Source organism: Polyodon spathula, chromosome 7 (genome assembly GCF_017654505.1).
Source record: "Polyodon spathula isolate WHYD16114869_AA chromosome 7, ASM1765450v1, whole genome shotgun sequence".
In the NCBI taxonomy this organism is placed as follows: domain Eukaryota; kingdom Metazoa; phylum Chordata; class Actinopteri; order Acipenseriformes; family Polyodontidae; genus Polyodon; species Polyodon spathula.
In genome coordinates this window covers 3015269-3032865 of record NC_054540.1, presented here as the reverse complement: position 1 = coordinate 3032865, position 17597 = coordinate 3015269, and the positions used below count along the sequence as shown (strand labels likewise).

Genomic DNA, 17597 nt, shown 5'->3' with positions numbered 1-17597 from the left:
GGCCTAAGTTTAGGTAAACAATTTGTTATATTAACAATTCTTCAAATTAAGTAAAGGAAATATTTAAACGCAAGACATTCCAGGAGCCTTGTGTACACTGGTTACAATTATGGTGTTTAAATGGTGGATAGTCCACAACCATAATAGGAAAAGAGTGATCAGCATTATAGATTTATTCAGTTGGTCTGTAGATACTGCTGGAGCCACAGTGTTCTCAGACTGGAGAGACTGATCATCTGCAACTCCATCAAACACATTGATTCAGATTAATATTCAATTTATTTTATTGTCATAAGATTTGTTGGATTATTTTATAAGAAATATACAGTATATTGCATAGGATTCCAGAAACATATTAAAGTTGAAATAAAATTATAATTATAATAATAATAATAATAATAATAATAATAATAATAATAATAATAATAATAATAATAATAATATACCCTTTCATATTAGTATTTCAGCTTAATGGGTTCTATAATTGCAGTCTCTTTAAAGTTTTGCATAGTGCTCAATCCTGCACCTGCTGGGTGACTCTATTGTATTTCAGATGCATGTTGATCCTGTGTTACTCTGGGCTGGCTCCTGCTTCGTGCAGGCAGTCCACCAGTTTCATGTCATGGTTTAACTCAGCTTCGTCCACGTGGGTGAATTCAATCTCAGTGTGCCCGTCTGCATCGTCTTGGGTCTTCTTCTCCACACGCTTGAACTGTTTCCTCAACAACAGAATGACGGCGATCATGAAGAAATAGGACAAGCCGCTCAAAGCAGAGATCAACCCCAGGTAAACAAGCCTGCAAGAGAGGACAATGTGCTGTGTGATCTGTGTGTGTGTCTCTGTAGCTCTGCGTGTGCTGACAGAGGGGGCTGTGCTGATCCGGCGTCCACTCACCTGTATGCATCTGAATTATACATCCTGCAAGCTCCTCTGCCACCACACTTTTTGCTGCCCCATTTCAAGCAGGTGGAATCAATTAGCGCTCCAAAATACACTGGAGCCGGGATGCCACCTGCAATGAGAGCAGTCACTTAGTAAGAAAACAGAGCATATTCAATTGATCTGAACCAGGACCAATCTAAATGCCACTGCTGTTTAAATTGTTAATAGAGGAGCATGCCTGTGCTTTTAATGTCAGACTTGGGGCATGTGTTCTTTGCACGGGATGGCACCTGTCACTTGGTACTTGACAAACCCAAAACTGTTGCTTTCTTTTTATGTGATTTATAATTTCTAATCATCGGTATTCTTCTCAAGTAAATTTTTTAGGAAAAGCAACTACAAAATGCCCGCTGCTCTTTAAACTTCTTTCTGGCTAAACTAAGTAAATGTGGCATTAGTCCTCTATCACTCACACAGGGCTCATATAACCAAAGACTGCTCAGTCCTCTCTGTCACCCAGGGCTCATATAACCAAAGACTGCTCAGTCCTCTATCACTAACTCAGTGCTCATATAACCAAAGACTGCTCAGTCCTCTCACTCACCCAGTGCTCTTATAACCAAAGACTGCTCAGTCCTCTCACTTACCCAGGGTTCTTGTAACCAGAGACTGAATTCCTACAGCCAAGGACTTCAGGTCCGGTTTGATGCACCTGGAATATAATATTTCCATGGAAACTCAATGCTAGGAGCAGTCATATTAGGACTGTCAAGCGATTAAAAAAATGTATCTCAATTATTAACCATAACCCTAACCCCAACCCTAACCCCCTAATTATTTTCTGATGCAATTCTGTCCTTGTATATTGTGCAGAAAACTTTGCACAATAAGTACATTGTAACTATGCATAACATTTTGTGTAAGTATGCATGTTTTACTAAGTAACTACTATGTAAGTACACAGTAATTGGAGATAATGCATGAAGATGTACCTGATTGTCACAATGTATCCCGGCGTGGCCCCCAGGGCACTTATAAAGGAACCTATGACTGATACGGCCATGTAGTAGATGAAGCTTCTCCTGCAGTCATCTTTCCTTGGGCATTGGCCCAGTATGACTGAGATATTTCCTGATGGAGGAGCTGCAAATGCCACACAACTGCAGTTGTGAAAGACCTTGAAAGACCAACACTTAGTCAGACAAATCAGTCTATAACATGAAAATTGCCTTGTGAATATAATTTTGTTGACTGATATAATTACAAGGTAACAGTACTTTAACAGTAGTTATCATCTTAAACCACTGTCTTAACCACTATGCAAAAGAGCCGGGCTCCTCTGTGCTGCTGGTTATAGAGCGTTTAACCTCATCACATTTTACCGGCAGGACTCAGAATTGGTAATGGCAGTCCAGCTGCCCATCACACTAACGGCCCAGTTATTCCCATGTTATTACATCCTTTTGTCTGTCCTGTAATCTAAAGTGCTGCCTGTCATATTTAGGAAAGCTCCTCAACTTTGCAGTAGGACTAAAATGAAAGTGGTCTTACTGTAGTTTTTCCAAATCCTGTTGTCTCTTTACAGCCAGCAAGGCATGGAGACACATACGTAACCCCACTGTCTGCACACACAGGGTCCCATTGCTTCAGTGAACAAGTGCAGCCGCTGTTACAAGCAGAGAGTAGCGTTTTTTCATTGTACGAGATCTGGCTTGTTCTGAAATAAGGTACACAAAGTGAGTGAAATCTTGTGAACACATCAATATCAAACAAAAAAACTAAACAAGGGCCAGTTAGGAAACCCATGTCTATTAGAACATAGACTAGATAACACTACAACATCGTACATATTTTATACACTATCAATCAATCAATCAGTCAATTTTTATTTTATATAGCACCTTTCATAGTGGACCACCATCACAAATCAAATCCATAATACTTTAAATAAAGAGAAATACATAATACATGACACTAGATAATACTACAATATTATGCATATTTTTTCACACTAGAGAACAATATTGCATTATACATAGTTTATACTACATTCTTTGGCTTTGGCCTCGCCTTTTGAGGTACCCAAGCACATAAATTAGCTCACAGATAAGGGGAGAGAGAAGTCATGGGCAGTGGGGCAGGATAGCCAAAAAGCAGGTGGAGGCTGGGGAGAAGAAGGTGAACTCTGGGTCCCAGTGGGAACCTAATGGATTGAGGGAAGATATAAATCCTTTCCTTGCCAATCATTGGATGTATTGCTTATCGAGGGACGAATAAGATATTAGCTGTTCAACTGATGATTTGATCTGGTATTAGAAGTGCCTAAAATATGCTTGATGTTTACGTGATTGGATCTAAGGTTAAAGTGCGTTGCCTGCCAGAACCACCATTTTGCTTACTGAAACATTTTTAAGGAAAGTTGTCTGTTATGTATTTTTTACATGCATTTATTACTAGAAATGATTTGCATTAGTATTATAATAAATAAGCATGGTGGTGTGCCATGTATGAGAATGCTGTCTAGAGCTCTTAATAAAGACAGAATTTGTAGGCTTTCCTAACATTGAACTAGTTGATAAAATTCAAACTGACACACTTTCTTAGTCGTTTGACAGTTTCACACATCCCTTATATTTTTCTCTTTGGTGTTGTCCTGTGCTTTTTTGTATCCATGACGACTTACTGGATTTTCTTTGTCCAGAGTGATGCAGGAATGATTACATTTGAAAAGGACTGCCCAATGAGATTCAGTTCTAAGAATGATCATTCAGTGCAATGCCCTCAAACAGTGAAGTCATTGCTATATTAGTACCATTACATACGGTTCTAATCAGTGCACCAGTGAAGGCCAATAGATTTGTCAACTTGGCTTAGTTTCCCCTTTAACCTCCAGATACCAGGTCAGAGTTATTACCAGAAACCTGGATCTCCTCCCAATAGTCTATCGTAGTCATGACACCGCCATGGTCAATCACATCCAAGTTTGTGTGCCCATCTATACTTACACCTTTCCAAACCTAGGTTACCTAGCAATGTTGATGCTAAATCATTGGGATCCTTTACTTGACCAAGTTTAGAGATCAATCAGAAACTAGGACAAGCATTGATTCATTTCCCTCATTTGTAAATGTTCTTACATTACTTATGTTCTTATGTAGATCTTGGGATTGCAAGGAAAAGAATAGGTCCCAAGATTCCTTCCTTCCCCTCGTACACACAGCCACTTTGGTCCCAATCTGACCTGGACAGGATGGCTTACTAATTGTTTGGTAGTTTATAGGTACATACCCAGTATAGGATATCGTAAACCCAGCTACCTTGGAGTTCTCGCACTTTATTCCAAACTGAGTCATCAATAGAAGGAAAGACACGAAAGAGGTTCCGAATGACAGCTGAGCACCCGCAACCACATCAAGCTTGTACTTTTTCATGAGAAGTCCACCAATGAAAATCCCAATAGCAACTGCAGGTAAATTAAGTACTCCTAGAAAAAAAAAACATACAAAATAATTTAGAATAAGCATGCAAATAGAAGCTGTTTCAATTGGAACACTTTGAATGATCTGAACGAATCATTACCTATTAAGAAGTTAGCTTTGGATGCAGATTGTCCAAACTGCTGCTCCATATATTTTGGTTTGAAGGTCACTAAGCCAGTGAAGGAATTGAACTTTAGGACGCTCCCACATAAAAGTAAGAAGTATGGTGGAGTACACAACAGCTTTTTCAATGACAGAAGAAAAGCTGAAAGAACATGCTTACATTAGTCTCTGATTTGTAGTCCTGAATATCATGCAGTGTTAAGAACAAATTCCTTGCTTAATGTTGCTCTCTCAGTCCTATAATGACGATTGTTTTGATGCTTTTTATTCACGCAAATACATTTTATGATTGATAAACATATTTCATCAGAAAGAAAAGTTTTAAACATACGCACTGAGAACTAACCACAGCCTGTTGATGCTCTAATACCTTTCTATATGCTCCAATGCACAGTGTAAAGAAAGCATGTGCTAACAGGATTCCTTTTCTCAACCAAAAAGTTACATTTCCCCTTGCTTCAGAAGAGACTTTGGTAGCAAGCAAACATTTGTTTTCACTTACCTTTTGCAATGTCAGCCAGTTTTAATGGGAGAGGTCTTGCATTTGTTGTTTCCTGGCGTCCTTCCTTGAGACAGTCCAACTGTTCCATTTTGTCTTCCCCTTGTTTGGGAAGAGACTTTGGGAGGAACCAGAATGGGAAACTGGCGAACAGCATGATGACTGCAGATACAAGGAATCCCAGCCACCAGGCTCCCACCCAACGTGCATCCCTGGGGGTTATGGTCACACTTTCTGTAAAATAACAGGCCTTGTTCAAAATGTACTGGCTTACATGCTAATCAATTTATGCTAAAGTATGTATGTACGCATTTACAGCTACAGCATGGCAAAAAGTTTTGCATCACTCTACAGAATCGAATGAAACATGAACATATTGAATTACATACCACTTTGTAGTTTTCCATAAACTTCACGAAAAAATGACAAAAATGAAAAAAAAGTGACATTTCCAACTCTAAAATGAAATACCATACTACTATTATGGCTTCCGGCAGACTTCTGAGATATCATTTTTTAGTTTCTTTGATTACATTACATTAAATAAAAGATCTCAGTTGTGTTCATGTAGTTTTTTTTTTCTTTGTTTTAATTATGTCTCAATCCTAAAATTCTAGGTGATGCAAAACTCTAGCTGTATATATATATATATATATATATATATATATATATATATATATATATATATATATATATATATATATATATATATGCACTGTATGTATTTATGTGCACTATATGTTCATGTGTGCACTAATGTTTTACGTATGTTCACTGCATGGCACTGGTTCTTACTTATATACAATCAATTTGGAGCCTGTTATAGCCTGGATTTCATATATCTATGGCAGGCAACTAGAACAGAAGAGCAGCTCTTCAGCTCAAATGAAAGTCCCTTCACTCAGAAACCCTGCACAAGGCAAGAGGACAGTACAAAGAAACTGCAATGTAATCTGAAGGGATTTTCTCTTTCAAAAGTATGGGACTAATGTACAGAGGGGTACATGTCATGCATTCTCTGAAATGGTGGTTCTTCATGTTCAGATGGTTGCAAATCATACATAGAGTCAAACCATGCCAAATATTGAAAATATTATAAACAATCTAGGGACACCCAGTCCATGTTCATGTATTGTTTATTCAGGTTCCAACCACCCCACCCCCTTCCCCCAAGAAAATGTATCACCAGCAAAAAAAAAAAAAAAACTGAACAACCTTGAAACAAGTTGCTTCAACTTTGTTATGTGTTTAGGCCAGCACTACACAGTTACATTTTGCCTAGTTTCCAGTATTGATTACAATGTTTACTTGTAAATACAATCTTCTGTATATTTTGCAAAAGGAAACCGTCAAAAGGTGTTTTATAACAGCAGGAATCCCCCCCCCCCCCCCCCCCCCTCCCCCAAATTGCATTTTAATGTAAAAATCTTGAAGGTCCTGTCTATGTGGTATATTATTAGGTGTGCCAGGTTACTCACCAAGATCCACAAATCCTATGTCAACATACAGTTTTGCGCATAATGATCCAAGCAGAAAGCCGAACATCGGGCCGAGGAGTGAGACTGTTTGTAGGCAAGCTGAAAAAAAGGGGGTTCCTCAGGAGTCACTGGACACAAGCAATGAGCATGTAGGACTAATAGAGTGATGGTGACTATAGCAACAAAGTGATAAAACTGAGGCTCACTGCTCAAGTAATTAACCTGCTGATTCCAAGGAGCTGGTCCCACAATTTTTTATTATTTTTGAAGCAGCGTGAAACTAATATGTGTTTAAGTTGTAATCATCCTGAAGGTCACAGAAAGGAGCAGTGTGAAACTAACATGTGTTTAAGTTGTAATCATCCTGAAGATCACAGAAAGGAGCAGTGTGACAGGGGAGATCTGTTCTGGCTATCAGGAGCATGCATGATCCTGCAGGGGGTGGTCGGGAGGCCTGTGGGATCTGCCTGTCAATCATGGCAAGGGTGAGGGTGTATCGCCTCTCTCTCTCTCTCTCTGAGTGACTCTTTGCTGTTCCTTTGCCCTTGCCCTTCTAGGAGAAATGACAGTAGGAGTGGGGTTTGTACACTATAAAACAATACCGCCAGTGTCTGAAATGAGAAAAGAGGGCAAGCAAGCCTGGCTGAGGAAGGCAGCCTCTACAAATGATTTAATACTTTATTATGTACCCAAGTGGCACATGGACAGTTTAGTTAGGGAAGTCTGGGCAGCCCCGTGAGTGATAGTGAGGAAACAACAAAGAGTAGCTGAAACCCGAGCCGCACCGGAGAGCAGAGGCTGTGGGACTCTACAAGAAGCAGCACGTTTTGTTTGTAGCTTTGTTATTGTGTTTTATTTTCCTTTTTCCTTTCACCTTCTGTTTTGAATATTATTTTCAGCACCTGCATGTGCATGATAAATTGCCTGACCAGGGAACCTTACCATTGTTGGTATTGTTTGTCCGTGGTACAACAGTGCCCCTTTGTGCCTTAAATAAAAATTGGACGCCAGTGAGGTGATTTCAAATAAACTTTATGTCTCCTGTGTGTTCAATGAAATCCCACATCCTTCCACAAGCAATCTGTTGTTTTAGTGAAATTGACAGGAAAAGGAGAACTCAAAAGAACTTAAAAAACACCTACTGATATTAAATCCAGTAAAAAAAAATAAAAAAAAAACACTTCAATAATTCAATAAACCTGGAAGAAAACTTAAATGTTGTCTAAAAGATTTAGAAATAGGACCTATATGAACCTGAATCACCATTGAAGAAAGAAAAAGTATTGAAAGGAAGACATTGATGAATTAACAGTGGACTAATAACAACAATACTTTTTTTGTTTTAAAAAGAATTGGATAGGGTTGCCTGACCGAAAAATGGCATCTTAAAATGGAGTGAATTTATTGAACAAGGAACTGAACGGAACTGCACCCAAGCCATCGCCCTACTGAAACACTTCTGTGAAGTAAACTTGGGAATTTATAAATGTTTATATATGTTTATGTTTAAACAGACCTAAATGTCATATTTTTTCAGAAAATCTCTGCCCGACTGGGAAAGATTTGAAAAGACCCCACTGATGTTCCAAATTAAAACAATCTGTGTAGACAAACGGTCTGTCTCTGGAACCTACTCCAAAGCACTTGTGTATTGAGATCTGTTTCCAATACAATAGAGGCAATGGCCGTCTGTTTAAAATGAGCAGCTCTGTTTATTTTTAAACTGACCAGTGAGCTGGATGCTGTGGTGTGTGTTTGTATCACGTGTCTTTTTTACAGAGACCCAGGATTCGATTTGAAACAATCTTTCATGTGTGTTCTTAAGCCATTGGCTCTCGTATCTGTTTTCTAGCTTTTGGTAAAACGTATAAAAGACATAACATTGCTGTTTGACTTAGTTTGTCCCCTGCAATCTTGAGGTTGTCTGGGAGAAGTTTATATTGAAGAGTGGCAATTAATTTAAACCATTACACCTTTAATTAATTGCGTCTTTAACTGGGTATTTAAACAGCAGTTCTTCCTACATACAGCATGCAGAGAGTCAGACTAGATTGTGCTTCAGTGTCTCATACCATGTTGGTGGGGGTTTTCTGAGATCCGCCCTGGTAGAGGTGAGACCTGGCATAGCTGAAACCCCACGACATGGCGGTGAGCTCTGCCAGCCCTCCCCCTCCCCCCAAGGGAGATGCAGCTGCAGAGGTGGTGAGGAGGAGGTGTAGTGAGACAGAATAAAACCAGGGCTGGACTAGGGGTTTAAATAGCAAGCGGATTAGACTAGAAAAGGGAAGAGCCCTTGATTCGGGCCCCTGGACCACACCATGGTTCCATATATTAACAAAATGAGGTATTTAAAACAAATAACAGGTGGATTGTAAGAAAGACTGCAAATATGACTGTGTGATGAGTCAAAGGGATTTCGGTCTGTGATTCAGCCTCCCGACAGTATATGGCATCAAACCAACTCAGGACTTCCCTTACCAAGATCTCATGACCATGGCAAAAGTCATCTTTTTGAGGGGCAGCACCTTGGTGAGGGGCGGAAGTACAAGTATGTAAATTCCAGCCACTGGAGTCAAGTGAAGGATAAGGACACTTGTCAGTTGGGGATTGGTGTTCCACTGACTACAGAGGCGGGACATTACATACTAAAGGGAACGTACTACTGTGTTCGGGGTGGGTCCGAAAGTAAAACAGGAGGAGTAATGGGTGGAGGGAGAGTCTGGTTTGATGCAGCGGGATTTTTTAAAAACACTAACATTTCTTTTGTCTTTTTTTTGTTTATGTATGGTTCGCCACGAAGACGATTAAAGATGAGTTCTCACAGTCTGTTTTGGATTTCACCCCTGCACTCCTTCCCTCACACCATTTTGTTTTCTTTTGTTATTTAATTATTTTGTTGTGTATAGATAATAAAAATAAATTATTTTATTTCTGTAAACAAATTACTGTCTGGACATTCCATTTAATACACTCTCGCCTCACAGACTGACTTACCAATGTAGAAAGCAGAATTCTCTGCTTTCGCAAAATCATCAATATATGAAATCCCCAAAGGCATAACGGGTGTTTCCCCTATTCCACGTAAAGCATTTCCCAGGAACACATAAACCCACATGTAGGAGCCTGCTTCCTTCTCACAGCCTGCATGAGAGGGGAGGTTTCACAGTTAAGCAGGAATAAAGAAATGAAAGGATATATATATATATATATATATATATATATATATATATATATATATATATATATATATATATATATATATATATATGTGTGTGTGTGTGTGTGTGTGTGTGTGTGTGTGTGTGTGCGTGTATGCTGGAGTTTTATAGAGCCATCCAATATGTCACGTTGTATCACACACTGCTATCAGGCAGCTACATTGATAACATACCTGCATTCATACCCTCTGAAGACCTCCCTGGTACCACAGCCCCCCCAGACTGGTTCTGGTAGGGTAGACACGGCGAGGTATTTCTGGTGACATTAACTGAAGTTCTAATTACTGTTTCATATTTATAGCTGCAAAGACACCACAAGCACATTTCAGAAATACATAATTTCAACAGGAATATTGATTCGCTATTACTGATTAATTGGTAGATTTACAATACAGGAGTCTATTCCCAAACATTTGTGGGTATCAATTAATAGCCATGTAATTACAATGTAATAACTGGGTAGCTATGGTATAAGAACATAGGAACACAAGAAAGTTTACAAACGAGAGGAGGCCATTCGGCCCATATTGCTCGTTTGGTTGTTAGTAGCTTATTGATCCCAGAATCTCATCAAGCAGCTTCTTGAAGGATCCCGGGGTGTCAGCTTCAACAACATTAGTGGGGAGTTGATTCCAGACCCCCGCGATTCTCTGTGATTATGGTAACTACTGTGTAATAATAGTATATGGAGCTGGCCTTGTGAGCAGAGTGTTACTTCATGTAATAACGTGCTAACACCAGGACACACTGTTGTAATTATACAGTTATTCTTACCATGTAAGAGCAGGAAAACATACTAATGTTATTACCATGTTATTACACTGTTATATACCCTATAATCAGATTTTTTACTTCTAGTTTGTTTTTGTTTCTTATTTTTATTGAGAATTTCCTATAAAATCAATTATGTTTACTTCCATCTGGCATGTATTTAATCAGTCTTTACTTACCGGCCCATAAAAAAGTGAGGCATTCCAGTTAAACAGGATCCCAGACACATCAACAGACAGCCAGCTCCTATTAATTTTGGCCTGTGAAATTTGACTCCAAAGTGACTTACAACAGCAAGGAACAGCAAGTTACCTGGAAATGAGAAAGTGTTTTCAGTGGTGCCCTCTTCCTATACTGCAGTAGGAGCCTGCAGCTTTGTGTGTAGTTGTCTTTTTGCAGTGTCAACGGGAGACTTGAATAACGATTTTATGCACATGTTAATTATTATTGATCTTGTCATTTTTGGAAACACTGCACTGTAATTGCACAGTAATCGCATTTGAAATACATTTTAAATACCCACATACCTACATGTGCAAATACAGTGCAATTACAAAAGACACTATAGCAACTACAGTTTCATTCTTGCAATAAAGCATGCCGCGGCATTAAATATGAGTAATTAGTTATTAGACACTAAATGTCAACTATTATTATTATTATTATTATTATTATTATTATTATTATTATTATTATTATTATTATTATTATTATTATTAAAAGCACTTACCCATTTCAAAGCCTCCATCAATGAGACCAATGTAAGAGCTAGAGAGATCAAAGCGTCTTTCTATCTGTGTGATGGAGCTTTTCATGTAGGTCCCCGACAGAGCTTTAGCAAAGTAGACAAAGGACAGGGCCACTAAAAACATCTGTGAGGAAAACAGCAAGCCAACACAGCGACATGTTATGTCTCTGCCTGGATTTGATTTTTGTGCTGAAGATCCTTTTGTTCTTGATTGGTTGTTTTAATAGTTCTTTTTATTTAATCTGTGGATATGCATGTCTTTCAAGCACCACATTACAGCAAAGGAATGAGCTGGAGGTGCTGGAGGTCACTTTTCATGAGGAATAACGTCTGACACAAGAAATAAAGGGTAGCACTTCACATGAAGTGCCTCTAATTACTGTGTATTTACATAGTATATACATGTGTACTTACACATAATTACAGTGTTATTATGCATGATTACATTGTACGTAATTTGTACATCTTTTTGTACAATATATGTAAGTACACAATTGAATTTGAAAAGGGTGAGGTTTAGACTTAGGGTACGAGTAAGGGATAAGGTTAGGGTTAGGGATAGCTGCTATGTAAATACATAGTTATTAGAGACACTTTATATCAAGTGTTATCATATAAAGAAGTACCAGAAAGAAAAGTGGTTCTTGAAAAATCGGCATGTTTGCTATTATATTAAAAAAAAAAAAAAAAAAAAAAAAACTGATCATCACCAGAGAGGTATGAAAACAGGCTTTAAAGCCTCTGTTGTCACCCCTCCAAACCATTGTTTTAAGAGAGTTGTTACTTCTTGACATTGTTAGTTTTACTCTGTGTTTCTGTTTACCTTAAGTTGTGAACAGCATGTCCGTTTTGTTATCTTGCATTCCCTGATACAAGGCTTATCCACCTCCGTCTGCTGTCCAGAAGGGTCTCCTACATTGTTTGCCATTGTTGTCTCTTGGGTTAGTGTGTATCTGTTGGAAATGTGTTCTCCTCTGAGTATTCAGAATGCCTTCAATCAACATGTAATAGATGGCTCATGGTATTTTAATTAAACATGATTAAAAAAAACCTTTGATCTATACCAAAAGAGGGTCAGCCCTACAAAGATAGAAACAAGCTTCAACCCAAGGCTAGGACACACACATTATTATCACAGGTGTCAGGACCACAAATAAGCAGATCAGCAATCCATGCATCAACAGCATGCAGAAGAGAAGCAAAGCTTTAACTGCTTCACTGATCAGTAACATGAAAACCAGGACACTACCCAAGGCTTGGAAGCCCTGTGCTAAGGAATGCATGCACCACATTGTATACCTATATGTATGTATAGATACATATTACTCAAGGTAGCACTCTTTACTCTTTGAAATTCATACATCCATTTTCTTAAGAGTAACATTAGTGTTATGCATCTGAACACGAGACCCATAGAAATTAAAATGCCTGTAGCCTATAGGCTGTCTCTGAATATGTTTTCCAGACAGTTTGAAAATGGTCTCTATGAAAGTCACTATAATAAAATAAACATACGAGTATCGCCCTAATTAAAACACAATAGAGCTCTTGCAGTGTGTTTTATACACAGCCAGGAACCCCAAGATCTATGATAAAGTCACCCAGACCTGAAAGCTTTGTCACTATAGACAAGGCGGAGGTGCTTGTGTGTGTGTGTGTGTGTGTGTGTGTGTGTGTGTGTGTGTGTGTGTATAGATAGATAGATAGACAGATATATATATATATATATATATATATATATATATATATATATATATATATATATATATATATATATATATTTACATACCCCAATGAAAATATATAATTTCTCGAAATTTCTCTAAACAAAGAATTATACGCAAAATCTTTTGTAGCAAAAGTTTTACTTTTATGGATGAGGAAAAAAGAAGTAGAAATATACATCTACAATTTATTTCAGCATTTATTTATTTTTTTGCAAAACTCCAAAAACACTAATTCAAAAGTATTCATACCCTGACAAGGACAATGAAATTAACAGCTAGTTGAGGCACCTTTAGCAATAATAACCTCTTTTAAACAATCAGGATATTTGTCAATGAGCTTTTGGCACGATTCACACAAGTGATTTTTGACCATTCTTCAATGCAAAATTGTTCCACTTCATTCAAATTCTGAGGACTTTTCTCATACCAAAGATTCTCAATCAAATTTAGATTGGGACTTTGACTAGGTCATTCCATAACCTTGATTTTATTCTTCTTTAAGCATTCTGAAGTAGATTTTGATGTGTGCTTTGGATCATTGTTGTGTTGGAACATCTAGTTGCGCTTTAAACCATGTTTTGTAGCAGAGGGTTTCAGATGATTGGCCAATATCTTTTGCTATACTATGGAATCCATTTTACCATGCATTGGAACTGAATTTCCTGTGCCATTAGAGAAAAACAGCCCCACAGAAGGATATTACCACCTCCACGCGTGTTCTTTTCTTTGTACGTTTCACCAGACTTTCTCCAAACGTAATAACTATCAGTGTGACCAAATAGCTCAATTTCTGTTTCATCACTCCACAAAATCTTTGATCAGAACTCCTATCCATCATTCAAATGCCGTTTTGCAAACTTTAAGCAATTGTCCTTGTGAAGTTTTGAGATCTTCAGCGTGCAATACTGGACCTGTGGTTGAAACGGAAACCCGAGTCCAGCTTGCAGCCAGTTCACTTTGAATATCTTTGGCTGTCAATCTCGGATTGTTATTAACCTTCCTCACAATTCTTCTACTTGTTCTTGGTGAAAAAACCTTCCTTCTTCCAGACCAAGGGAGTGTTGTGACAGTACCACGAGTCTTGTACTTCTTGATAATAGAAACAATAGTTGAAATTGGGATAAATGCTTGGAAATCTTCTTGTATCCTTCTCCAGCTTTACAACAATAAATCATTTTCTGCCTAAGGTCTTCCGATAGCTCTTTACTTTTCCCCATATTGACTTATTGGTAATGACAGCAATCATCCTATGTCTAACCCTTTTATACGCTATATGAATGTTTACCTACAATCCAGAATTTTCTAGACTTTCTAGAATTTGGTTCTGCATTTTTATATTGAAATTTCTAGCACCTTGTGGACAATACTAGCATAGCATGAGCATTTTTTGGAGTTTTGGAAAAAAAAATTCCTGAAATAAATATGTATCTATTTCTTGTAACTTTTTTCCTCATCCACAAAAGCAAAACGTTTGCTACAATAGATTTTTCCTAAAATCTTTCCTGAGAAATTCCTAGACATGATAAATTTCCATTGGGGTATGTAAACTTGTGATTACAACTGAATATATACCACAGACCCAAGCATACATTAGTGTTGAGCCCTGTTGTTTATATATATATATATCCACAGACCCCAAGCATGCATTAGTGTTGAGCCCTGTTGTTTATATATATCCACAGACCCCAAGCATGCATTAGTGTTGAGCCCTGTTGTTTATATATATCCACAGACCCCAAGCATGCATTCGTGTTGAGCCCTGTTGTTTATATATATATATCCACAGACCCCAAGCATGCATTAGTGTTGAGCCCTGTTGTTTATATATATCCACAGACCCCAAGCATGCATTCGTGTTGAGCCCTGTTGTTTATATATATATATACACAGACCCCAAGCATGCATTAGTGTTGAGCCCTGTTGTTTATATATATCCACAGACCCCAAGCATGCATTAGTGTTGAGCCCTGTTGTTTATATATATCCACAGACCCCAAGCATGCATTAGTGTTGAGCCCTGTTGTTTATATATATCCACAGACCCCAAGCATGCATTAGTGTTGAGCCCTGTTGTTTATATATATATATCCACAGACCCCAAGCATGCATTAGTGTTGAGCCCTGTTGTTTATATATATCCACAGACCCCAAGCATGCATTAGTGTTGAGCCCTGTTGTTTATATATATCCACAGACCCCAAGCATGCATTAGTGTTGAGCCCTGTTGTTTATATATATCCACAGACCCCAAGCATGCATTAGTGTTGAGCCCTGTTGTTTATATATATCCACAGACCCCAAGCATGCATTCGTGTTGAGCCCTGTTGTTTATATATATCCACAGACCCCAAGCATGCATTAGTGTTGAGCCCTGTTGTTTATATATATCCACAGACCCCAAGCATGCATTAGTGTTGAGCCCTGTTGTTTATATATATATATATATCCACAGACCCCAAGCATGCATTAGTGTTGAGCCCTGTTGTTTATATATATCCACAGACCCCAAGCATGCATTAGTGTTGAGCCCTGTTGTTTATATATATCCACAGACCCCAAGCATGCATTAGTGTTGAGCCCTGTTGTTTATATATATCCACAGACCCCAAGCATGCATTCGTGTTGAGCCCTGTTGTTTATATATATCCACAGACCCCAAGCATGCATTAGTGTTGAGCCCTGTTGTTTATATATATATACACAGACCCCAAGCATGCATTAGTGTTGAGCCCTGTTGTTTATATATATCCACAGACCCCAAGCATGCATTAGTGTTGAGCCCTGTTGTTTATATATATCCACAGACCCCAAGCATGCATTCGTGTTGAGCCCTGTTGTTTATATATATCCACAGACCCCAAGCACGCATTAGTGTTGAGCCCTGTTGTTTATATATATATATCCACAGACCCCAAGCATGCATTAGTGTTGAGCCCTGTTGTTTATATATATATCCACAGACCCCAAGCATGCATTTGTGTTGAGCCCTTTTGTTGGCTACATGTTACTACTGTAACACACATATTATTTTATTTTGCTCATTAGAGTGGTTAAGCTGTTCTCCGAAATAAACAGAGTGGAATTCCAACTATTGGGTTGTCATGGCAATCTCCATTGTTATTGAGTATTGCAACTGTTAACCACATAATGAATTATTTTGTGACTCTCTGCTTTGTCTTGAGATATATACAGTTATATTCTAACAAGGAGCCTGGGCTGTCTGTTCAGGCTGTGGGAATTCTGGACAGTCCTAGAGCAGATAGAAGGACAGATTTCACATTTAGAAGCAGTAATATTATCTCATGACTCCGATTTGAAACTTTATTCTTGTCACGTAGAAAAGTTTTCAACAAGAAGAGCATATGCAAATTGTTTAATAAAATATATCAGATTTTAAATGAATGTACAGCTAACTAGATATTTAGATCATTAGACGTTTGTCCCAAAGCATTTTATTCTGTCAATTTAGTTTTCGCTCAAGAAAAACACTGCTTTTGTTCTTAAATCAAACCAGGTAATGGATGGTAATCTCATGTATTCAAATCAAGCACATTTGTCTTTTAAATGGATTTTAAAGAGCTATTTAACGTTTCAATAGGAGTACTATCTGTTATCACATGATACACAGAGTATAAAAACTGAAATACTTAATCATCACACATACAGGTTTAAAGATCATACATATTTCTGAGAACACTTCTTTTGATGATTTTCTTCAGAGACTGTTAAAAACTAATGAAAATAAAACTAAACAGAAGGGAAAGAATGCTGCAAGAATATTTTGGTTTTTATTTTGAATATGTATGTTTTCTTTGTATTTCCAGAAGCTGCATCTTACCTTACGTTTCCGAGTGAAAGGGGTCGGTCCTTAAAGCAATTACTGAGCAAAGCAGGGGCTCCACTGAAGAAACATTCCATCATATTTCTCATCAGCCACAAATAATTAACTCTTTCATTATCAAGACACAGAACTGAATAAATAAAGCTAGCCTTCCCTATCCAAGTATTTATTGGAGATCAACTAGATTTAATATGAAGTTATCTGATCCAACAGTAATAATAATAATAATAATAATAATAATAATAATAATAATAATAATAATAATAATAATAATAATAATAAAAACTTTTGAAATAGTGCAAAAGCTAGAGTGTACATTAAGCCCTTTAAAAATGAATACTAACTAAGGGAGCATTCAAAGGTAATACATGCCGTCAGATTTTTGTTCACTGCTGGGTGTGCATGTAAAAGCTGCATTCCTGAAAAATGACCACTAGGGGTGTGCAACTGTAAATCCTGTCCCCTCTGAAACTGTGATTTTGTATAGGGATTTCCCTTTTGCTTCATTTACAATGGGGGAGGGGGAGGGGGGGGGGTCAATTCTGAATCCTCCTAAATTCAAGAAATTCCACTTTTAGTTGCAGTTGTTTGCTATTTTAGGGTCAAGAATACTTGTTTCAGATCTGTCATGGATACAACCATTAACACAGAACAAAACAGCTGGTTCTTATCTGTTAATACGCAGGTCTGTTTGCATGCAGGAATTTCCATACAGGAAAGGGTCCCATTCTCTCAAGAGGTGAACCAGGTTTTCATTCAGTTCCAGTATTATATGCTGTGTAATCAGTGAAGCTCTTGTCTGCCAAACAGTTTGGGGAAGCAAACTTAAG

General features: G+C 37.9%; 1 protein-coding gene across 2 annotated transcripts; it reads right to left on the bottom strand.

Annotated features, from left to right (window-relative positions):
• Positions 1-442: 442 nt before the first annotated feature.
• On the bottom strand, positions 443-16959 carry LOC121317998 (solute carrier organic anion transporter family member 1C1-like). Of its 2 annotated transcripts, XM_041254147.1 has the most exons (15): positions 16765-16959; positions 12023-12152; positions 11182-11323; positions 10631-10763; positions 9854-9981; positions 9457-9603; positions 6463-6561; positions 4988-5218; positions 4463-4627; positions 4172-4367; positions 2435-2600; positions 1876-2060; positions 1531-1595; positions 896-1013; positions 443-797 (listed from the first exon to the last, which is right to left on the bottom strand). In XM_041254147.1, exons 1-15 carry the CDS (start codon positions 16854-16856, stop codon positions 572-574), a joined length of 2223 nt encoding a protein of 740 aa, XP_041110081.1. In that variant the 5' UTR covers positions 16857-16959; the 3' UTR covers positions 443-571. The 2 variants fall into 2 exon arrangements, with proteins under 2 accessions (XP_041110081.1, XP_041110082.1); XM_041254148.1 differs by lacking the exon at positions 4463-4627.
• Positions 16960-17597: the final 638 nt, after the last annotated feature.